General features: G+C 39.4%; 1 protein-coding gene across 1 annotated transcript in view; it reads left to right on the forward strand.

The window, feature by feature from the left end:
- The window catches only part of KLHL1 (kelch like family member 1), a 405,445-nt gene that overhangs the window by 358,460 nt on the left and 22,311 nt on the right, over positions 1-24,674 (forward strand). The window contains exon 8 of the mRNA XM_006129049.5: positions 10,471-10,633. Coding sequence (XP_006129111.3) covers positions 10,471-10,633 — 163 coding nt within the window. The remainder of the gene's footprint in view (positions 1-10,470; positions 10,634-24,674) is intronic.

The following is a 24,674-nucleotide window of genomic DNA, read 5'->3' on the forward strand; positions in this document are numbered from 1 at the left end:
AGTTTTGCGGGGCCCAGGACAGCACAATTTTGTGGGGCCCCTCTCAACAGATGTCTCCTCTCGCACCTGTGTTGTGCAGCGTTTCAGCACACCATGCACATGCTCTTCTACTGTGCAGCGCGCAGCACCGGGGAATTTAAAGTGCAGTATCCCGCCGGGCCAGTCCGCCCCTGAGCGCGGGGCCTGGGGCAGCCACCCTACACGCCCTGCCCTATATCCACTGCTGATCTGGAGTATTGCATCCAATTCTGAGTTCCCCCTCCCCATTTCAGAAAGCACATGGGTACATTGGAGAATGTCCAGTGAAGAGCAATGAAAATGATTAGGGGGCTGGAGCACATGACTTATGAGGAGTGTCGGAGGGATTTGGGTTTGTTTAGTCTACAGAGAGAAGAATGATGGGGAATTTGATAGGAGCCTTTAACTACCTGGAGGGAGGTTCCAAAAAGGATGGAGAAAAGCTGTTCTCAGTAGTAACAGATGACCCAATGAGGAACAATGGTCTCAAGCTGCCATCAGGGAGATTGAGGTTGGATATTAGGAAAAAAATATTTCTCCAGGAGGGAGGTGAAGCACTGGAATGATTTACATAGGGAGGTGGTAGAATCTCCATACCTAGAGATTTTTTATGGCCTGGCCTGAAAAGTCCTGGCTGGGATGATTTAATTAGCATTGGTCCTGCTTTGGTCAGGGAGTTGGACTCAATGACCTCCTGAGGTCTCTTCTAACTCTCTGATTCTTTGAGTCTTTGATTCTATGGCTAATGGAAAACAAAGTGCTGGGGAAAGGGTAGGCAGGAAGAAGGGAACGTGTTCCAGCTAGGACAAAAATCCTTTAAAAGTAAGCATTTCATGTCCAACCTTTTCAACAGGAGGGCTGATGCCACTATGGTCTAAAGACAAGAGTGTGCGGACTATACGTAGAGCCAGATTATCTGTTCTGTCCAGGCATCTGAAAGGGGAATTTAGAACGCTCTGAGTTCTCTTGTTGGGTATACTCCCCCCCACCCATACACACATACATATGGAGTTGTCCAGCAAGTGTAGAATCAGCATATTCATCTTCATTCATGAAGTCTGTGGAGGAGGGGACATATCCCGAAGGAAAGCAAGTGGTGAAAACTGCTGTACTCTGGTTATCCTTTGCTGCAGGGGCTGGTAATCTCCGGCACAACAGCTGCACATGGTTCAGCAGGTTAACTGCAGGTGGGCTGCCAGACACTTTGTTAACTGAGCAACAACAGACATGGCTGCTTGCAGCTCTCAGTGGCTGTGGCTTGCTGTTCCCAGCCAATGGGAGCTGTGAGAAGTGAGGCTGGGCTACTGTTTCCTGCAGCTTTCAATAATAATAAAAATTAATAGTCTGAGCCCTAAATACAAAATATTCTCCATTCCCCATGACTGGTTACAAGTATACATGAAATACCAACTATTTTTAATGTAATCTATTAGCAATCCTCTTTATATGAACTGAACTGTTTTCCAACTTAATGTGCACCAATTTGCCCCTGCCCTCTGATCCAGATCACTTCTGAAAACTCAGTTATGCTCAAAGCCTACCTATGATAAAATCCTCATGTCACTCGTGGTTCAGATGTACTATTGCTATTTGTACATTAAGACTGGAGGTTCTTTGTGGCTGGGCATTTTATTACATTGAGGCAGGGATAGGGTGGTATTTTTAGTGCTGTTTGCAATTCTAGATCTATATAAATTATTGTTTATTAACTAACCATGTAGCTCATTACAAAGCAGGGAGGGAATGAAATACTTTTATTGGAATTGTTTTGTTGAAGTAACAGCCTGCAAAATTCATTGATTAGGCTTTTAAAAAGTTCCATCAGGTCAATTTACAAAACTATTTCTCTGTGACTGAGGGTGTCCATTTTATTCATGGTTCTTAAAAAAAATTGTTGGTTATTTAAAGGAATAAGGACATCTATTAGGCAAATAAGTTTTTGTTGAGCAGTCAATTCTAGTTACACAAACTCCATTTTTCTACCAAAAGTAGGTCTGCTCCTTTATAAGACAAATTAAACAGCAAGTGTCACTGCTACTTTGTAGTAACATCTTTAAGAGCCAAGTATATTGAATGAGGTATTATATCTCCAGCATAATCCTAATTCACTTAACCCAGCTATTAGTATTCATTTACCTTTCTCTATATATTTAGAGCTGTACCATCATTGCCAGAGTATGAAGAGAAGATTCTATCCTGGCAGTGCCAATTGTTTCAGTTAATTATTTTCTTTTCATGATCGTCACATGCATTTTCTATACTTATGGAATCTTCTTAGACCTATATATTAACATTTACTGAGAGTGAATTTCTTATTCTGTTTCAGTGTTATGAACATTCCTTACCTTGGTAGTAACAATCCATGCTTCCATTTGACATATGTTTGGAAGAAGCAGTCTACTGATTCTGGCACCTAGAATCAAGTGTACTGAATAACACTAGAAAACCTGCACAACAGAGATCTGATATTTTTCATAATATATGTTGTATACATAATATACAGGGGTGATGTCATACTAGGAGTCTACTACAGGCCACCCAGGTGGAAGAAGTGGAGGAGGCCTTTTTTAAACAAATAACAAAATCATCCAAAGCCCAAGATTTGGTGGTGATAAGGGACTTCAACTATCCAGATATATTTTGGGAAAATAATACAGCGGGGCACAGACTATCCAATAAGTTCTTGGACTACATTGGAGACAACTTTTTATTTCAGAAGGCTGAAAAAGCTACCAGAGGGGAGGCTGTTCTAGATTTGATCCGAACAAATAGGGAGGAACTGGTTGAGAATTTGAAAGTGGAAGGCAGCTTGGGTGAAAGTGATCATGAAATCATAGAGTCCACAATTCTAAGGAAGGGTAGAAGGGAGAACAGCAAAATAGAGACAATGGATTTGGGCAAGACAGATTTTGGTAAGCTCAGAGAGCTGATAGGTAAGGTCCCATGGGAATCGAGACTGAGGGGAAAAACAACTGAGGAGAGTTGGCAGTTTTTCAAAGGGACATTATTAAGGGCCCAAAAGCAAGCTATTCTGCTGTGTCGGAAAGATAGATAATATGGCAAAAGACCGCCTTGGCTTAACCATGAGATCTTGCATGATCTAAAAATAAAAAAGGAGTCCTATAAAAAATGGAAAATAGGACAAATTACAAAGGTTGAATATAGGCAAACACCACAGGAATGCAGGGGCAAGATTAGAAAGGCAAGGGCACAAAATGAGCTCAAACTAGCTACGGGAATAAAGGGAAACAAGAAGACTTTTTATAACTACATTAGAAGCAAGAGGAAGACCAAGGACAGGGTAGGCCCACTGGTCAGTGAGGCGGGGGAAACAGTAACAGGAAACTTGGAAATGGCAGAGATGCTTAATGACTTCTTTGTTTCGGTCTTCACCGAGAAGTCTGAAGGAATGCCTCACACAGTGAATACTAGTGGGAAGGGGGTAGGTTTAGAAGATAAAATAAAAAAAGAACAAGTTAAAAATCACCTAGAAAAGTTAGATTCCTGCAAGTCACTAGGCCCTGATGAAATGCATCCTAAAATACTCAAGGAAGTGATAGAGGGGGTATCTGAGCCTCTAGATATCATCTTTTGAAAATCATGGGAGACAGGAGAGACTCCAGAAGACTGGAAAAGGGCAAATATAGTGCCCATTTATAAAAAGGGAAATACGAACAACCCAGGAAACTACAGACCACTTAGTTTCACTTCTGTGCCGGGGAAGATAATGGAGCAGGTAATTAAGGAAATCATCTGTAAACACTTGGAAGGTTGCAAGGTGATAGGGAACAGCCAGCATGGATTTGTAAAGAACAAATCATGTCAAACCTATCTCATAGCTTTCTCTGATAGGATAACGAGTCTTAGCTTTCTCTGATAGGATAACGAGTCTTGTGGATAAGGGAGAAGCGGTGGATGTGGTATACCTAGACTTTAGTAAGGCATTTGATAGGGTCTCACATGATATTCTTCTCAATAAACTAGGCAAATACAACTTAGATGGGGCTATGATAAGGTGGGTGCATAACTAGCTAGATAACCATACTCAGAGAGTAGTTATTAATGGTTCACAATCCTGCTGGAAAGGTATAACAAGTGGGGTTCCGCAGGGGTCTGTTTTGGGACTGGTTTTGTTCAATACCTTCATCAACGATTTAGATATTGTCATAGAAAGTATGTTTATTAAGTGTGTAGATGATACCAAACTGGGAGGGGTTGAGACTAACCTGGAGGATAGGGTCATAATTCAAAATGATCTGGAGAAATTGGAGAAATGGTCTGAGGTAAACAGGATGAAGTTTAATAAAGACAAATGCAAAGTGCTCCACTTAGGAAGGAACAATCAGTTTCACACATACAGAATGGGAAGTGACTGTCTAGGAAGGAGTACATCAGAAAGGGATCTAGGGGTTATAGTGGACCACAAGCTGAATATGAGTCAGCAGTGTGATGCTGTTGCAAAAAAAGCAAACATGATTCTGGGATGCATTAACAGGTGTATTGTGAGCAAGACACGAGAAGTCATTCTTCTGCTCTACTCTGCACTAGTTAGGAGTCATTTGGAGTATTGTGTCCAGTTCTGGGCACCGCATTTCAAGAAGGATGTGGAGAAATTGGAGAGGGTCCAGAGAAGAGCAACAAGAATGATTAAAGGTCTAGAGTATATGACCTATGAAGGAAGGCTGAAAGAATTGGGTTTGTTTAGTTTTGAAAAGAGAAGATTGAGCAGAAACATGAGGGGGAAGGGATAGCTCAGTGGTTTGAGCATTGGTCTGCCAGACCCATGGTTGTAAGTTCAATCCTTGTGGAGGCTATTTGGGGCAAAAATTTGTCAGGGCTGGTACTTGGTCCTGCTATGAAGGCAGCTGACTGGATTTGATGACCTTTCAAGGTTTCTTCTAGGAAATGAGCAATCTCCGTTAATTTAATCATAGCAATTTTCAGGTATCTAAAAGGGTTAATTTAATGATAGCAATTTTCAGGTATCTAAAAGGGTGTCATAAGGAGGAGGGAGAAAACTTGTTCATCTTGGCCTCTGGGGATAGGACAAGAAGCAATGGGCTTAAACTGCAGCAAGGGAGGTTTAGGTTGGACATTAGGAAAAAGTTCCTAACTGTCATGCTAGTCAAACACTGGAATAAATTTCCCAGGGAGGTTGTGAAACCCCCATCTCTGGAGATATTTAAGAGTAGGTTAGATAAATGTCTATCAGGGATGGTCTAGATAGTATTTGGTTCTGCCATGGGGGCAGGGGAGGGGCAGGGGACTGGACTCCATGACCTCTCGAGGTCCCTTCCAGTCCTAGTATTCTATGATACTACAATGTAATCTTCATTTAAGAGAGATCTCAGAATAGTTTAGAATCAAATCAGAGTGATATGTCCATTTAAAAATCTCCAGAAAGTTCTGTATCTAATTAATTATTCAAAAACCTTGAGTTAATGGGAGCTGTGAGTGCTTGTATCGGTGGCCGTACAGATAAATAAAAATTCTGGCAGCTTGCCACGGGCTAACCCTGGTGAACCATGTCTACCCCATGTGCATCTTATTGCCTACCCATTGTCTAGACCTACCCTTAGCATTGGTAAACAGTAGCCGTATGGCATAGTGAGTCATAATTTGGCAAATACATATACATTCCTAGATTTTAAGGTCAGAAGAGACAATTACAATGATCTAGCTTGACTTCCTGCATAACACAGATTTTCACCCAATAATGATCAAAGATATCCAGTATGATTAAAAATCATCAAGTGACTGAGTCCACCACATCCCTTGGTAAACTTTTCCATTATTCATTATACTAATATTTAAAAACTGTGCTGTATTTCTAGTCTGAATTCATCAAGTTGCAGATTGCAGGCACTGGATTTTGTTATGCCTTTGTCAGCTAACTGCAAGACCCTTTTGATCCAATATAGTCTCCCCATGTCAGTACTTCTTGTCAAAGTTGAGGGAAAGTGCACCTGCATTCCTCCTTGAATACAGAGTGCTTCAGTGAGGGCACCCACTCTCAAGCTTCTTGTTGCCTGGCTGTTCTTCAGTGGATACACACATCTTTTCTACAGGCCTGGGGATTTACAAGCTGACAGTTCCCTGCTTTCCCTTCATTATTCCCAGCAGCCTGCCTAAACAGGCCTGCTAGCTTTCTCTTCAGAGATTAATATAAATTATTACACAGTTATCAATTATTACAGTTCTTCCAGTGCAAGTTTATCTTTCTCTTAAAGTAAAAGCACTCAACAACCCCCCTCCAACCCATACTAAAAGTGATAAAAGAACCCACACTCCTATTAAGAAGTTTGTCAGCAGTTACCCCAATCATGATGTGGGCTCTTTTCTCACAGCAGTCCCTCAGCAGTCAACCAAGTTTCTTTGGCTACAAATTCATCCCAACTTCAGCTCAGAAAAATCCCCCAATCTTATGGGGCCTCAGTTGGCCATGTCCTTCCAACCCTTTTCAAAGGTTTGGATCCTCCATGGACCAAGGTTCCTGTTTATTTGTTGGACAAGGAAGAAATTCTGAAGCCTGTTTAAAAACAGGCGCTTTATCCTAAAGGTCTCTTGGTCCCTAGAGAATCCAATATAAACCTCTGAGAGGAGAGGGAGTGAGGTTTCAAAGGATGTATAATCAGAGACACCGAAATAGCATGTTTCACCTCTTATAAGAATTACATACAATACCACAATAAGAAATACACAATTGCATTTTAATATAGTGTATCTGAAATACATTAATCCTAGTTTAATAAGGTTTAACTTAGCTCAGTACATTTTTATCTTAGTTCCTTTAGGTTTGTCCAGGATATTGGCAGTCTGTCACTCTTGTAGACTGTCATCAAATCATCTTTTGGATACACATCTTAGATAAGCCACATGGATACACCTTAATTCTCTAACTTGAAAGCAGCTTTTCCAGATCATCAATACTTGTTCCTTTCTGAATCTTCCTCATATGCTGCCAACAATGTAGCAAGCTTAGCCAAGCACTTCTTAAGGCTCATAATCTTTTTCATTGACATAGAAAAAATGCCCAACCATGTGTGTTAACCCAGTGTGACTGCAGGGTGTCTCTTGTATTAGACAGGTGTTGGCTACATGCTGCTATCTGGATGTACAAATTTCTGGCATAAAGGGCAGACTTTAGCTATCTACCCTTTACCTACCTACCCTAGCAGAGGTGTATTTACTGTGTTCTTACAAAAGTCTACAGTTTATTTTCACATTGCTTGTGCCATTGCTTCTTCCATTTACTGATTTGTGCAAAACAGATTTTTTTAAAGAGACTGTTTCTTAATCTGAAAAACCAAACCAACCAAATAACCCCTTCTCCCTCCTCTACAGGCCCCAACATTTGCAGCAGAATACTCAGTCCCTCAAACTGTAATAAATATAATATAAAAGCAATAACTGATATCTCTTATGAGCTCAGACAAATCAGTGAAATGTGAAATATTCTACTTATCAGATATGTTGGACTCGGTTCTTGAAATAGAATATTACTTGCTTTGTCACTCATTAGTGTTTCATAGTGCCCTAATGATTTGGAGAAAGGGGAATAATCAGAATGCATGTGATTTTTTCCTCTGTAGTCTGAAAATGGCACTAGTTGAATTTTTCTATGGAAATACTAGCTGTTGATTCTTTCTGATTTTATTCATATAATTAAATACCATATGCAAAAAAAAATAACTAAAATATCTTGTGAGTTAAAAATCAGTAGAAATACTATGATGAGTTATTTTGCTGAAGGCTGTTGCATTTCTAACTTCAGGTTGTTTTACACAGCCCAAGTCCTACATGTCTGTTTCTACTTTTTACCCACTGACAGCCTAAAATGGAAAAATTAGCCACCTAAATTAAACATTGGATACATTTACTGGTCACACAATTCTGCCACCCTTACTTATGTTGACTAATAATGTTCTCTGTGAATAGTTTTATTGAACTCAAGTTATTTAAATACATAGTAGCACTATCCATTAATAGCCATTGGAATATTTGTGGAGTATATTACAACTTAGTGTGAACAAGTTGGCGGAATCTGTTACTAGATTAGTTTCATACCTTAGTATGATACAAATCAAAATCAGTTTGAATTGATCCTTCTTGGATTTTATTTTTTACTAATGAGCTACTCTGGAGGCATTAATACATTTAAAAATTTAAACAATCGATTGTTTGCAGTGAATACTTTCATCACTGTATAACCATGGGATGAAATTCTACACTCCAGAGTTTTGTTTGTGCAGTATATTAAAATGCAATGGGCCAGAACTAGACTGGTTGTTTTGGGGGAAGAATTAGGGAGAGAGGACATTTGAGCTCTGTAATCTAAATGTAACAAAGTGGCAGACGCAGTACAAGGTTTTTATTGAATTCGTTCGAGATATGTTAATACTGATATGTAAAATGGAGTGGATGCTGAGGTATCAAAATTCAGAACCAGAACAATTATTTAGATTAGTCATCTCCAAAAAAGACAGAGAGAAATGTTAGTGGGTCCTAAAAAAGTGGGGCGAACTAGCAAAATGATTCCAGATGAAGTTCTGTGTTGAAAAACACAAAGTAATACATATAGAAGGGAAAATATGAATTACTTATCCATCTTACAGGGTTCTAAACTAACTGTATGAATTCAGGATAGGGATCTAGTCATCACTGGGGACAACTCAGTTAACAATTTCTGTTCAGTAAACAGTTGTAATACTATATACAGTACTAGTGACCATTTTCTCAACAAAAATATTACAGAATTTGAAGAAATTCAGAGAAGGACAACAGCAATGATCATGGGGATGGAGAAACTTTCATATGAAGAGTGATTGAAAAGAATTGGAATTGTTTATCTTAGAAAGAAGATAGGTAAAAAGAGACATAATATATATAATGAATGGTAAAGAGAAAGAAGACTGGGAAACACTGTTGGCTGTGTTTAGACTGGCAAGTTTTTCCGGAAAATCACTGCTTTTCCGGAAAAATTTGACAGCTGTCTACACTGGCCCCTTGAATTTCCGGAAAAGCACTGACGATCTCATGTAAAATCATCAGTGCTTTTCCAGAAAAACTATGCTGCTCCCGTTTGGGCAAAAGTCTTTTTCCGAAAGACTTTTGCGCAAAAGGGCCAGTGTAGACAGTATAGTACTGTTTTCCGCAAAAAAGCCCCGATCGTGAAAAAGGCGATCGGGGCTTTTCTGCGGAAAACCGCATCTAGATTGGCCACGGACGCTTTTCTGCAAAAAGTGCTTTTGTGGAAAAACATCCTGCCAATCTAGACACACTTTTCCGAAAATGCTTTTAACGGAAAACTTTTCCGTTAAAAGCATTTTCGGAAATTCATGCCAGTGTAGATGTAGCCTGTTCTGTCTGACTAAGAAGACTAGAACAATAAGGCGTTTAGTGAATTGAAAAGATAAAAAATTAAAAATGGATAGAAGTTTCCTTTTTTCATATAATCAGAAATCGGGTTGTGGAACTTGTAGCCACAGCGTGCTTTTGAGGCAAAGAATTTAGCAAGTTTCAAAGATGGATTATATCTTTATCAAGATAAATACATGGAATACCCAGAACTGTTACAGTAAATTCTAACAAAAAGTTTGGTAAGAATAAATACCTCACGTTTTGTGCATTAAGAAAGCAATCTGTTAGGGATTAGGATGAAAGTTTAATGGGAGACTGCTTGATGCAGGGTCTTTTGCACCTTTATCTGAAACATCTGATGCTAGTTACTGTCAGAATATGGGATTAGATGGACCACCCAGTATGGCATTTCTTATGTCTTATATTATCTACATTAGGATTTAGGGAAATGACTGCTGAATCATCCTGGCATGTGGGCCAAGCCATGATGTAGAAATGGTAGCAGAGTCTCTTTGGACCATATGAAATTGGAGAGCTAGGACAGAAGAGATTCCAAAGGAAAATCTGAAGTAAAAACACTACTAGTGAGGAAATTTAGGTTAAAGTTTGTTGTGTTATTGCTTTGGAACAATCCAGCCCCAGGAAAGGGGGGGAGTGGTGATAGACAATAACTAAGGGCTGGTTTAAATTTTTTCATAAAAACTGTTTGTAGTGGAAAACAGGGGTTTTGACAAAATTACTTTCTTATTAAAAAGTGTTTGCTTTCCACAGAGAATTTCAATTTTTCATTAAGAAAGAGTTTTCAATAAAAGGTAGACATTCTCCATGGGAAAAAATAAACCCATTTTCTCACCCACTCTTAGCGTCAATATTTGTTTTTGACAGCAGATTAACGACTTAGCCTATTTGCAAAATAGCATGAAAAACAACACAATGTGGCAGTGGGTGGGATAATTGCTATGCATCTGATTCAACTTGGAGTATAGGGACATATGAATATTTACTTGTTACCTTTGTTATGGTAAATATTTATTTAAGAATGTAGTATAAGAAAACTCTCTCCATCTTCTCTCATTTGCTCTTGTTTTTTAGGTGTTACAGTACTTGAAGGGCCTATTTATGCAGTGGGTGGCCATGATGGCTGGAGCTATTTGAACACGGTTGAGAGATGGGACCCACAAAGTCATCAATGGACATTTGTGGCAAGTATGTCAATTGCCAGAAGTACTGTTGGAGTGGCAGCATTAAATGGCAAGTGAGTAGGGTATTCTTGTTCTGTTTAAAAACACACCTTTCTGTAAGATGAGTAACTGTTGCACAATAGTAAATATCTTCTGGTATCTTATATTTGAGCATCTCATTAGAAGTCAATATAGACAAAGGGTTATTGCCATATGCAAACAATCTTTTCATATGTTATGGGGATACATCGCAAATACAGGAAACCTCCGAGATGTGACCATCCAAGGTGCAACCCCCTGCCCTTACAACCATTTTGGTAAGTGCGGAAGGGGCCGAAAACCCCCAACCTACGTCCTCGGCCTGCATTTACGACAGCATACAATGCCTATCATAAATGAGGGTTCGAGTTACAATGCTCCTGACTTGCGACACTTCCCAGGAACCGATCTCGTCACAAATCAGGGGCCGCCTGTATATTATTTTGTTTTTTCTTTAAGTAATAAGTTCATGATTTACATTAAAGATATAAGAACACAGAGCTGAAGTCTCACTGTGTATGTTATAATTTCAGGAGATACAGGGGAACATTTTCAAAGTGCTGGCCAGGATACATTGTGAGTTCCTAATCTAAGCTATACATGTTGAGTGTGGTAGCTCTGTTCAGCAGAGTGAATTTACCCATGCTGCTTAAAGATAAGTCATTTACAGTTATTACTGTCACTTCCCTGATGGCTGGAATTGCTTTATATGCACTCTACACCCAAAACCTAAACCACATGACCCTTGTGCTTTGAAGACAGCAGTTCTAGCAGGCGAGACAAAGGGAAAACTGTCTTTCACTGTGCCAGCAAGAGCAGCACCAAACCTATCCCTTACAGAGGCCACTCAATGTATTCACATTTTAAGTAGCAGCTTTAGGGTCTTCCAGCTTCGTTTTTGTTTCATTCTTGATGTGACAAATGTAAGGCTTGTTGAATAGTTCTATATGTTGTTTACTGTTTATGGGTAGTCATTCCCCTCATTACAACTTTCAGTTCTCTAGTCAGGAATGGAAACAAAAACAAAAACAAAAAAATGCAGGATTTACTATTGGTAGGTGATTAGATATGCACCAAAATTAAAGAATAAATGAAGTAGATAAAGAATACTCAAATTGAACCTTTCACATGCATCTCCGACCCTGATATTGGTTCATCTAAACTATTTGGTGAATACTTCTGAATTACTGACACATCAAAAGAAATGAGGATTGGTTTGCCCTTTGGTTATATGGTTGTACTTCTGGTTATATCTCACCTTTCTCTTAGTATTAAACTACCCAAGGAAACTTTAAATGTTTAAACCGTTCATATCCAATTTTCACCCTTTGCCCAATATTGCCATTTTTAACAAATTTACACACTTCTAAATTTGTCTGTTAATTTCACTGGGCTATTTTGTTATGTGAAGGAGCAAATAAAACTTCCCTATTCACGTTCTCCATACCACACATGACCATAGAGATCGCCGACATGTCCCCATTTAGTCTTCTCTTTTCTAACTGAACCATTCTAGTCTTTTTGATCTGTGTTTCTATGGAATCTGTTGCCTTTCTCTCTACCTTTCATTCAGTTACTATATATTTGACTTTCGGTCTACATTATTTGAAACACAGATAATCCAAAAACATTGAATTCACACATTTCATAATAGAACAAATGTTATGCTGACAGCGATAATAAAAGAAAAAGATTAAGACAATATATTTTCTGCCAAAATATTTTATTATTAGAGACTATGTATGTCAAAGAGATTTATATTATTTTAAACAATTGTATGACACAACTATAAATGAAAATCTACTAGATTTTCCTGTAATATCATAGCTTTAAAAATCCTTTAAAGTAATTCCTGATTTCTGAATCATATTTTGGAAACTGTTCATTCTGTATTACACTTAGTAAACAACTATATAGTTCACATGAAAAATACTTGTTCTTTAATTATGTGTTTTAATGGGATATCAATAATAAATATTGTGCTGCAGAAGTTAAAATACTCAGTGCTAACAGGATATACTGACTGACTACTGGAGAACATCACAGAGATATGCCAAGCTGAGTGTCACAAGTAATGACTTCAGCACACCACAGGAACCAAAATACTCACAAAGCAACTGTCTTCCAGAACTGAGGAGAAAAACCTCTGCCCTTTATTGATTCCTTCATACACAAAGATGTGCTTTAAAGGACTTTCCAGTTCCACCTGCTGGTGTTGTTTATATCAAATACCACAGACTATTACTGATCACAGATAAATCAAGAAAAGTGAGGAATCTTTTAATCTTAACTTTTAAGAGTAAAACTACTATTTAACTTCCTTTTCAAATCACATTTTCATTGCACTGGGGTTCAGAAAAACAGAAACATTTGCATTTGGACTTCATTTGAGGGTTTGCTTGAAAAATTAAGGAGCCATCCAGAGTGTTGTAATATTCCCCATTTATGTCCAGTTGTGTTTTACTTTGTTCTGCAGACAGAGAAACAGCAAGCCAGTATTATTATTTATATTAAAGTAGCTCCTGAAGACCCAGACTGAGATCAGAACCATCTATGCTTGGCACTGATCAATACACATAGCACCAAAAATATGCAGCCAAAATAGAGTAAAAGGATACATTTTTATCTTCATTTTATACACAGGATGGCAGAGAGAGAAAACAATTTGCTTACAATTACACAAGAAGCCTTGTAGCAGAAACTTGGAATTGAACCAAGATTTCTTGTGTCACAATCCACGTTATAATAAGTTAGGGTGCATCTAGACAGCACTCTTCTGTTGGAATAAGCTGTGCAAGTTGCACTACACAGATTGCGTAGCTTATTCTGAGTCAAAATTGTTAGAGCTTATTTTGAAATTTGGCACTGTCTATACAGTGCCAACTTTCAAAATAAGGCACTATTCTGACAAATCCCTTAACCCCCATGGAACGAGGGTTACAGGGACACCGGAATAGTGTGACCACTGTTTTGGGAAATAGTGGGTGCTTTTAAAGATGTAGCATTGTTATTTCGGGATATTGGAAGTATCCCGAAAGGGCATCGGAGTCTAGCCATACCCTTAGTTCCAAAAGCATTAACGGTGGGTGTGTAGATTTTGGATAATTATGATTCCATTACATCATAGATTTAACCCTCCTCTCTTTTACATTCCAGTTTGAGCCCTTAGACTGCTCTGGTTAGTTTTATCTTTTTATATTTTAAGTTATTATTTCTCACTCATGTTTTTCATCTGAACAGGCTGTCCAACATAAAACTGTGTGTTTGTCTAACTCATGAGAACACTCATGATCATATTGACTGTGAACAATTCTTTTCTCTGATGTTTGGTTGCAGTGAATTGAATTTAGGGTATATTCTCATTAATTTTGCTGAATGGTTCACAAAAGCAGAGCATAATGATACATTAAAAAAATAATTTTTCCATTTAGTTTACAATTTTTTTGAGTTCTCTAGCAAATGACTGTTTTGTGAGCAAGTGCTTAGTGATAGATTTAAATCAGTTGGGGTTTTATGTACATGTATTTATGTTTATTCAGTTCTATGAGATTGACATTAACTGAATTCATTTAGTACTAATTTGATTATTGTCCTGGTGCACATTTTCAGCTATTTTTGTTGTGGGGGTTTGTGGCAGGGGAAGCAGGGTTCAAATGGTTTAAGTCTAGCAAAGTTATAAGCAAGTGAGAATGCGGTGGGGGGGTGTGAAATGTTGAAAAATGTTGAGCAACTTTAAAAATGGATATCACTAACCAAGCCACCTATAATATATGTGCGATAAGATGTAGAAGCACTCCCTTGGATTCTGATGACAAACGGTTAACTTCAAGTAAGCTTCTCCTCTGCAAGTCTCTTGAAAAGGTGGTTAGGTGAAGGTACGTAAGTGTTTGCCTGAGAGTCAGAGAAGAAAGAATGCCTTTGGGAAAGCACTGTTCCATGCTCAGAATCGAAGGAATGACCTAAAGTCCTGACCGTGGAGCTTTTTGTTTACTTGTCTGCTTATGGAGTGGAGCATGGACATGCCAAATATTACAGATTTGTTTATTTTACTTTCTTGTTAGGAATCTTATCCCTTGAGGAAAATATTTTTCACTGACTGCAGCTTTATGTTTTGCTTCAAGTCATTGCATTAGTTTATAAACTATTACTAGTAAAATAATATTTTTGCTATAGAATGGGACCACTTGGCCTAATGTTCCTTGTAAACCAGAAATATGATATTGAATATAATTTTTGTAATTGGTGGGGGGGCACAGGACTCAACTGTTAAGGATGCTGAATTCTTTATTGGTTTTGAAGGAGAGCTATTTAGCAGAGGGGTCAAATGATTCTTCAAACAAAACTAAACTTGTGCATTGAGGAAAAGTGAACTGGGAGCTCAGTAGAGTTTTTCTGATAGAATTCTCTTCTGATTCTCCATTCTGTGAGGGTGAGGTCCTGAAGTAATTGTTTGGGGGGAAGGGATGAGAAAGTGTTGCCCAGAAATTCCTTAGAGCCTTCTTGAATTCCTAGATTAGCTGGGCATCTTGCCTAAAGACTAGTCCTATGCATGCAACTTTTTGGGTTCTCCATGGTAGAATGCATCTCTTAGATGATCCTATCTGCAGCAGTGTTAACTTCCATATACATTTTCTCCTAGAAGTTATCTGCATTAGGAGTTATACAAATCTAGGAAGGTCACAGCTCCCTAACTCTCCCCTCTTCACTTCCCATGATGCTTTGTAATCTGCAAAGCCAAAATAGCCCTGACTGAGAACTGTCTTCTTCATGTTCAACAGAGGGTGAGAATATGTACTATTGCCCATTTCTCTGTTTTGCATGTCTCCTATCCAGGTTCCAAAGTGGATTTTGCTTTCCACTGTGAGCTGATTTTTAGAAGAGCATTTTACACTAGGTTTCACCAGTGAAATCCTGGTCCCATCAGTGGCAAAATATCCATTAACTTCAGCAGAGCCAGTACTGGATTGTAGTTTGTTAATGATAAATTTTATGCTAGCCTAATTTTGTTTGGGGTTAGACATTTTATGTTATGCCACATTCATTGCTAATTGACATCACAAAGTCATGGGGTTAATAGTACCACGAAGACATTAATAGTGATTCAGTATTTGACCCTAGAAAAATAGCTACATATCACATTAACTTCTACACCTACTTTAGCTGATTACATGCTGACTATAGCCTTCTCAAAGAGTTCTATTTCTCTGTCTCTCATGCGTCACATAACAAAGACTCTGTTACATTTACTCTTAACAGAATAATTAGGACTCGTTATTATTTCAGTGTCCTAGCCTGATCTCTTGTTCTTTTGTACACAAATCCACATTTCCTACATAGAATTCCCATAGAGCTCAGTGGGTATATATTATAATGTGCAATGTGTGTGTGGGGGAGGGCTTATTTGTTTTTTAGAAGCTTAAAATTATCAGTTCCTAAGTATGATTTAACATGGTATGTTACAGCTAGCCAGCTAATGGCTTCTCAAGCTCAACATTTAGCAGACGAAGAATGCCAGATAAATACATGGGAATTTTAAAGGAAAGGGTGTAAAATATGTAAATAGAGGAGAAAAATCCCCCAAAAAGTATTTAAAGAGGTATTCAAATGAGGAGAGAAGGTAAAGGGAGAATCTGTTTCTCCCATCCTAGTGCACTTATGCATACAGTCAAGGAGAGTTCAGAGTTTCAGATAGCTCAAAGGGGTGCCCAGCTGCCACACTCACTGGGCAACCAGAATCTCATATTTCCTTTCCCCTCCCTTCTGTGAGCAGCATATAATTTGTTGGCCTAACCAACTAACAGCACTCCAGTTACCTGAAGAGTGTGGGAGAGGCATTACCCAAACACTGACTTTGCCACACCCTCCCTTCTGGGCACAGTACATTACAGGGAGTACAGGGTACAGAGTACAGAGTACAGAGAAAGTACTTAAAGCAACTCACTGGAACACTGGAATCTCGCAGGAGCATGGCTTGTCTTCAAATGGGTGGGAGTGACTCAATCATGTTCCCACCTGGCTAGTTCATGTGTTGAAGTAAGTATATATTGTAACAGTCAGTGGTGCCCCTTTTTAAAGTACTTGCAAAACTGAGTTACATCCTCAGTTCTTCTCAACCTCGCACTGGTATGAGCAAGCTGCTTTTTGGCCCATATTCTATACACAATTGACAGTATTTTGCTTCTGCTGCACCATTAATTCAGTCAGCTATCAGTAAAAGAAAGTTTGTCCTCAATGTGCAGTTCCTTTTTAGGTACATTCTAAAATGAATATTGAAATCCCTTTAGATTCTTATATTGCTTGTTCTCCAGCTCTGGTTCACAGCATACGTGGGATATAAAGAATACAAATGATATAGCAGATTCCCTACCAACACCTTTGTTATGATATTAACAAAGACATGGGTTCTCTTAGGGGAAGAAAAAATAACGTGTGGGAACAGTCACTAGACTAATTTCAGAGTGGACTAGCGACAGAGTGGACTGTACTTGCCAAGAAGTCAGAAAAAAACTGATAAATTTCAAGTTAACATTAAAACATTTTGTGGCTATAGATAAATTGAACTAAAGCTCTGAGCTTTGTCAATCACAGGACAAAATACAGATATCTAGTAATTTAAATATGATGCTCTTAACATGACACACCAAGCCAAGAATAACATCAATATACTCCTTGAGTTGCTTTAAGTACTCTCCCCGCATATCAGTGGGTGGAACATTTAGTCAGATTGTACTGTTCCCAGAAGGGAGAGTGTGGCAAAATCAGTGTCTGGGAAATGCCTCTCCCAGACTCTTCAGGTAATGGGAGTGCTGTTAGTTGGTTAGGCCAACAAATGATATGCTGCTCACCGAAGGGAGGGGAAAGGAAACAGATGAAAACATCTTTGTGGTTCTTTCAAAGAGATTACTCCTTTGAATTACCAATTACTTGTAAATAATAAAAATCTACAGCAATCAGCAACAATCAGCTACAGAAGAAAAATAACCTACTTGATTTATGAATTACAATGAGACCCCCACTGAGGTTCAGACTGCATTGTACAGTAAACTTCTGATAAACCGACTCCGGGAAGCCCAAGGCAGAGCAGCTGGGTTGTTGCCGGGTTGGTCCCGTAGCGCCACCCCTCAGCGCTGTGGGACCAACCCGGCAGCACCCCAGCTGCTCTGCCCCAGACTTCCCCAAGTCAGCCACTGCTGAAACTGACCAGCGGATGACTCTGGGAAGCCTGGGGCAGAGCACCCCAGCTGGTCAGTTTCAGCAGCGGCTGACTTGGGGAAGTCTGGGGCAGAGCAGCTGGGGTGCTGCCAGGTTGGTCCCGTAGCGCCACCCCTCAGTGCTGCGGGACCAACCCGGCAATTGGAGCTGCTCTGCCCCAGGCTTCCCCTATTCAGCCGCTGCTGAAACTGACCAGTGGCTGACTCTGGGAAACTGCTGGTCAGTTTCAGCAGTGGCTGAATCAGGGAAGCCGGGGGCAGAGCAGCTCCAATTGTCCAGCACTTATGGGTTCCAGGTGGTGCCGGACCATCAGGAGTGCCGGACCATTGGATGCTGGACCACTGGAGTTTTACTGTATTGTTCTAGGAACAATAAAATGAGTATAAAAGACAATTCATATAAGCGAAAGTAAGCCTCAGAAAGATGAAGGGACAGCAATTCAGGTTTTCAGCACCCACCACCAGCAAGTCAAGAGCCATCACGGGACCTAAGGCAAGGTGTGGGGATGAGACTTCTGCCTCCTAAAGGCATGGGGCCTAAGGCAGAAAGGGTGGGGAAGGGGCAATCAGTCCTCGGTGCCACCTGGACCGTGGCAATCCCCCTCCATCAGGGCTCGGTGGCAATTCAAAGGGGCTGTATCACAGGGTTCTGGGGCAATTGCTCCTTTCAACTCCCTCATGTGGACCTGTCCACAAATGGGTCCAGATGTAGAAAAGAATGCAACACCTACTAACAGCCTTTGTCTGGCCCACGAAAGCTCATCACCTATTAAACCATCTTGTTAGTCTTTAAAGTGCTACACAGTCCTGTTTTTGTTTCTGTTGGTAACTCACTCTTTAAAAATTACAGATGAGGTCTGTGACAAATCTAGGAGCTGATTACAGATCTGATTTCCAATTCTATTCCTTAATCACTACATCTTTATGTACTTTGATCCAGATCTCTACAGATTAACTTTCACAGTTAAAATCTGAAGTAGTAATATAGATATTCAATACTTGTCTCATTTAATCTAGCTCCTACAGCAGACACCAAATATCTACTATATTCTGTGAGGGGATGTCCCCTACTACTTTGGCTGCTCTGCTATTTCTATTTCTCTTCATACAGTTCCCACCACTTACTACATTTAGGGAGATATCAAATCTCTTTTGAACTCCTAGATCAACTTGTGTTAAGTTTTTCATTATTGAATGAATTGAGGTGGATTTATTCACTGTGAAGGTCACAACCTAAATGATCACAGAGGGCAATTTCTAAGTCATCCATGTAATTGCAAAGCTCTGCTAATTTTCATACCTCAGTAAACATTAGGAAACTTGCTGAAAGCTGCATTATTTTATCAAGTAAATTAATTATAAATAACACCTCCAGATTTCACTAGAGTTGAGGAAATCACAAAATGTGTCTAAATCAATTATGTTTTAGCAGAATAAATGTGTGTGTGTGCATGCGTGTGTGCACATGCATGTGTATACTAGTTTTGTTTCTTATTTATTTGGTCTTGAAATTATTACACTTTTATTCAAGAACTAGTTTGATCTTTTTTTTTCTTTAACCCATGTTGTATGCTTTCTACCCACTGTATTTCTCAGGACATACAAGTGAAGATTATTTTACTGAATATTATGAATATTTACCTGCTGCTGAAGTACTATGATGCTTGCCTGTATCAAAGAAATTTCCTGCTTTCACAAATCAATCTACAGTAGGGGAGAGAGGAGGGCTCAGATTACTTGCCAAATAAGTAAGAGGAAAAAATCAGTGTTAGAGTGTCTTTCTTTTTCATGAGCTTTATGCATATTGACTAATTCTCACAACATGAAGAAACAGAGGCAGACAATTTGATCTAAGGAAGTGGGTCTGGCCCATGAAAGCTCATCAGCTAGTAAACCATCTTGTTAGTCTTTAAAGTGCTGCATAGTGCTGTCTTTTGTTTCAGCGAGACCAGACTAACACGGCTACATCTCTATTACTGAAGTTATAATGGGAGAAACTGAAACACTTCCTACAGTAGTTCAGCTTGTCTACACTGGCCCCTTTTCCGAAAGGGGCATGTTAATTTCACAGGTCGTAATAGGGAAATCCGCGGGGGATTTAAATATCCCCCACGGCATTTAAATAAAAATGTCCGCCTCTTTTTTCCGGCTTTTAGAAAAGCCGGAAAAGAGCGTCTACACTGGCCCCGATCCTCCGGAAAAAAAGCCCTTTTCCGGAGGATCTTATTCCTACTTCAAAGTATATATATTCTTCAAAGTAGGAATAAGATCCTCCGGAAAGGGGCTTTTTTTCCGGAGGATCGGGGCCAGTGTAGACGCTCTTTTCCGGCTTTTCTAAAAGCCAGAAAAAAGCGGTGGACATTTTTATTTAAATGCCGCGGGGGATATTTAAATCCCCCGCGGATTTCCCTATTACGACCTGTGAAATTAACATGTCCCTTTCGGAAAAGGGGCCAGTGTAGACGTAGCCGTTATGTTTTCTCCAGCAAAACATACCTACTGGTATCAGTAAAGGCTAAGTAAGGGCTGCAGAATTGGCACATAACTAGCCAGGATTAGAACTCTTATCTTATGAACTCTGATTCATTGGTAAAACATTATTGTAGTCTCCATTATTACAATTTTATAGGTCAGATATTTCCATTCCTTTTCATAAGAGTATCAAAATGACTGATCTATTATAAATGGAGTATTTATTAACTCTAGCTCTTCATTAAACTCTCACTACCCAAAAGGACAATTGATTAGCTCCCTGCTGGAGAGAAGAAGAAATGCTCATTAAAAATGTTCTTACCTACCTTTAGAGTTTTCAGGGAGACATGTGTGCTTGAAAGTGTTTCAGATGGAAAATCATACAATCAATGAATCTGGAGCCACAACAAGAAGAACAGTGCTATCATCTAAAATGATTGAGCTTTCAGAGGAGAGAAATATTACTCAAAGAACAGCACTACCTAGCATAAAGCCATTTTGTCAGGTCATTAACGATCTCTTGACAAATAAGATAGTCTCACCCTATATGTGTGTTTACAAGTAAGGGGGTAAATATATATTCTTACTCAAATCTAGGGTAAATTATCTGTTCATAGAAATGTTGCTGGGCATTGTGTCTGCCAGCTCTGAACCTGACATTGGAGCTGACTTTTCCAATTAACAGGGATTTCATTCACTAACTGACTTAGGATAGATGTATGTACTCCAAAATTTATAATGGGGCTTTGAACAGGACGCCTTGTCAAGAGGAATTCATTTCTATTAAGTAAACCAGAAGGAGCCAATTATTGGCCCAAGTCATAATGAGCTATGATAAGCTTAGGAAATCACACTCAGAATTTTTATATAAAATATCAGTAAATATTTGTAAATATCAGGACAATTCTTTTCAGAAAAAAATGTTTCTTTTTCCTTCTTTGTCCAGGTTCTTGAACCTTCCATCCATTGAGTTACTAAACAAAGGAAATATTATTCTAAATATTGCACTAATTTTCATACTTCAGTAAATATTAATAAACTGTCTTAGTTCTATAGTCAATCAGAGAATTGGTACTCCTTTTTTAGCTGCACCAGAACATCTTATGATACACCTGAGTATGTGATGAAAGGTGGATATTTGCTTCCCTATTCCTCACTTCCCTATTCCTCACTCCTAGGGCCACATAGGTTCTGGTTTAGCCTCAGCCATAATGGTAGAGTAGGCTTGTGACTGCTGAAATTACTTTGATAGGTCCCTTCTTACATGTGACATGTTCCATAAGCCAGAGTGATTGTCAGCTGTTCTTTTGGGTACACTGAAGCAGCCCAACAGGGTCTTAACATGAGCCAGGATCTAGTCTTTTATATAAGCATTGAAACCATTTTGATAGGTAAACACACATTAAGAAAGGCAAGATGAAACTGTTTTACCAGCCATATTCCCTCAGATCAAAGGCAACCTAATATTTTGAAGTTATCTTGTCAAAATGAATTTGAAAATGGTTCTCATAGATCAGGGATGGGCAAGATATGGTCTGCGGGCTGGATCCAGCCCTCCAGGCTGTTTGATCTAACCTGCAGCCTCTGCCTCCTCCATCCCCCCTCCGCTCTCCTAACCCCAGGTAATTGATACCAAGCAGTGAGGGAGTACGCACTCATTTACTGTTCAAAGCAACTGGCAGTTCCCTCTCCCATCAAAGGCATGCAGCACCTAGAGGGAGCCACCAGCTGTTTTGAACAGCTAATGGCTTCACATACACCCTCATCCCCAGGTTCTGATTGGCCTGGGGGTGGGGAGTGCTCCAAGCCCCCCATCCTCACCCCAACTAAGCACTTGGTGCCTAGAGAGAGCTGCCAGCTGTTCAAAATGGCTAGCAGTTCCCTTGGAGTTGCATGCCCCTGATGGGGTGGGGATGGGAGGTGAGAGACTTCATATTCCCCTGCCACCTGACCATGATTGGCCAGGGCCTGAGAGAGGAGGACTGCATGAAGTTGCCAGGGGTGCATGGTACCTAAAGGGAACTGCCCCTTCCGCCCAAAGAACCCCTCCCTTTCTGGGGGGTCCAGAGCCAGCCCACGACCACTACAAAATTTCATGAAATGGCCCCCCTGCAAAAATATTGCCCACCCCCGTTTTAAACTAATCATCAGAGCTTTGCAACAATGAAATTGAAGTAAATACTTCCAAGGTGACCAGTCATGACTTGCCCTAACACTTTTCAATTTTAGAGTCTACGTTAGTCTACTGACTAGTTTATACATTTTTATTCCTTTTTAATGTTTGTTCTTGAGAGTAAGTAAAAGATGCTGGTCATTGATAGATCATTTGTTTGTTCTTTATAACTAGCGATATATCACATGTTAAAATCAATGCTTTTACAGTTGTTTACTGACTACTTGCTGTAAGCAGTGTAGTGTTATGATTTATTGTGGTTATTTTTATTACTACTCTTATTTTATTTTACTATTAGTGTCATTTCTGGTCATATGTTTAGCTTAAATATTATACTCGGAGCTTTCCAAAGGGAAAAATATAATTTTATGATTGCTATGGAGTTCTTCTTCTAGGCCTCATCATCATTTTACGCTATCAATCAAATTATTTGCTTTTTATTTTATTTTATTTGTTTTAACCAGTGTAAGTAGAAGAGCTATCAGGGATAATTCCTGCAGTGTGCTGAATACTTGCTATCATATACTTCTGCAGAAGCCTTTAGGAGCAAATTTTCAAAAGACATTGAGAATCAGATTTTCAGTTGCTTAGAACTCCACCGCTGGGGCCAGATTTTCAGTACACCCAACACCTATTTAAATACTTATTTTTAAGTGATTTGTACCCCATCAGGCTAAAGTCTTCTGCAAATGTGGCCACTTATTTTGGTACCTTTTGAAAATCTGTTTCTGATTGTGGGTGCTGAGCACTTCCTAACAGGATATTAGGAATCATTAAAAAAGGGATAGAGAATAAGACAGAGAATATTTTATTGCCCTTATATAAATCCATGGTACGCCCACATCTTGAATACTGCATACAGATGTGGTCTCCTCATCTCAAAAAAGATATACTGGCATTAGAAAAGGTTCAGAGAAGGGCAACTAAAATGAGTAGGCGTTTGGAACGGGTCCCATATGAGGAGAGATTAAAGAGACTGGGACTTATCAGGTTGGAAAAAAGGAGACTAAGGGGGATATGATAGAGGTATATAAAATCAGGAGTGGTGTGAAGAAAGTGAATAAGGAAAAGTTATTTACTTGTTCCCATTATCTTCATTTGAAACTAATGGGCATCAGGTTTAAAATAAATAAAAGGAATTCTTCTTCACACAGTGCCTAGTCAATCTGTGGAACTCCTTGCTTGAGGAGGTTGTGAAGGCTAGGACTATAACAGGGTTTAAAAGAGAACTAGATAAATTTATGGAGGTTAAGTCCATTAATGTCTGTTAGCCAGTATGGCTGTGTCTACACTGGCATGAATTTCCGGAAATGCTTAAAACAGAATAGTTTTCGTTATAAGTATTTCCGGAAAAAGAGCGTCTACATTGGCAGGCTGCTTTTCCGGAAAAGCCCTTTTTCCGGAAAAGCATCTGTGGCCAATGTAGACGCGCTTTTCCGGAAAAGAGCCACGATCGTCATTTTCGCGATAGGGGCTTTTTTTCCGGAAAAGACTACTGGGCTGTCTACACTGGCCCTTTTCCAGAACAGTGTTCCGGAATAAGGACTTATGCCCAAGCGGGAGCAGCGTAGATTTTCTGGAATAGCGGCTGATTTTGTACAGTAGAGCGTCATTGCTTTTCCGGAAATTCAAGGGCCAGTGTAGACAGCTCACAGCTTATTCCAGAAAAGCGGCTGATTGTCCGGAATAAGTGGCCCAATGTAGACACAGCCTATGGGTAAGGAATGGTGTCCCTAGCTTCAGTTTGTCAGAGGGTGGAGATGTATGGCAGGAGAGAGATCACTTGTTCAGTTCACTCCCTCTGGGACACTTTGTATTGGCCACTGTTGGCAGACAAGGTACTGGGCTGGATGGACCTTTGGTCTGACCCAGTTTGGCCATTCTTACGTTCTCATGAAAATTCTGGCCATACTGGTGCAAGACATCACAAACATTAATAGCTGGAGTCAAATATAGTCTGAATTCTCTTGGTAGATAATTTAGTGAATAATGAAGGTGTCCAAAGGTATATCTGCACTGCAAAATTTTTTTTGGAATAACGGCCATTATTCTGGAAAACTAGTACTAGCATCCATACTGCAATTGTGTTATTTTGAGAAAAAGTCAAAATAATGGAGGGCTTTTTCTAGTGGTGGTAAACCTCGTTCTTTGAGGAACAAGGGTTTTTCTGAAAAAGTTTATTCGGAAAAAGTCATGTGTGGACGTGGAAGAGCGAATACT

This window comes from Pelodiscus sinensis, chromosome 1 (genome assembly GCF_052426305.1).
Source record: "Pelodiscus sinensis isolate ZL-2025 chromosome 1, ASM5242630v1, whole genome shotgun sequence".
Classification (NCBI taxonomy): domain Eukaryota; kingdom Metazoa; phylum Chordata; order Testudines; family Trionychidae; genus Pelodiscus; species Pelodiscus sinensis.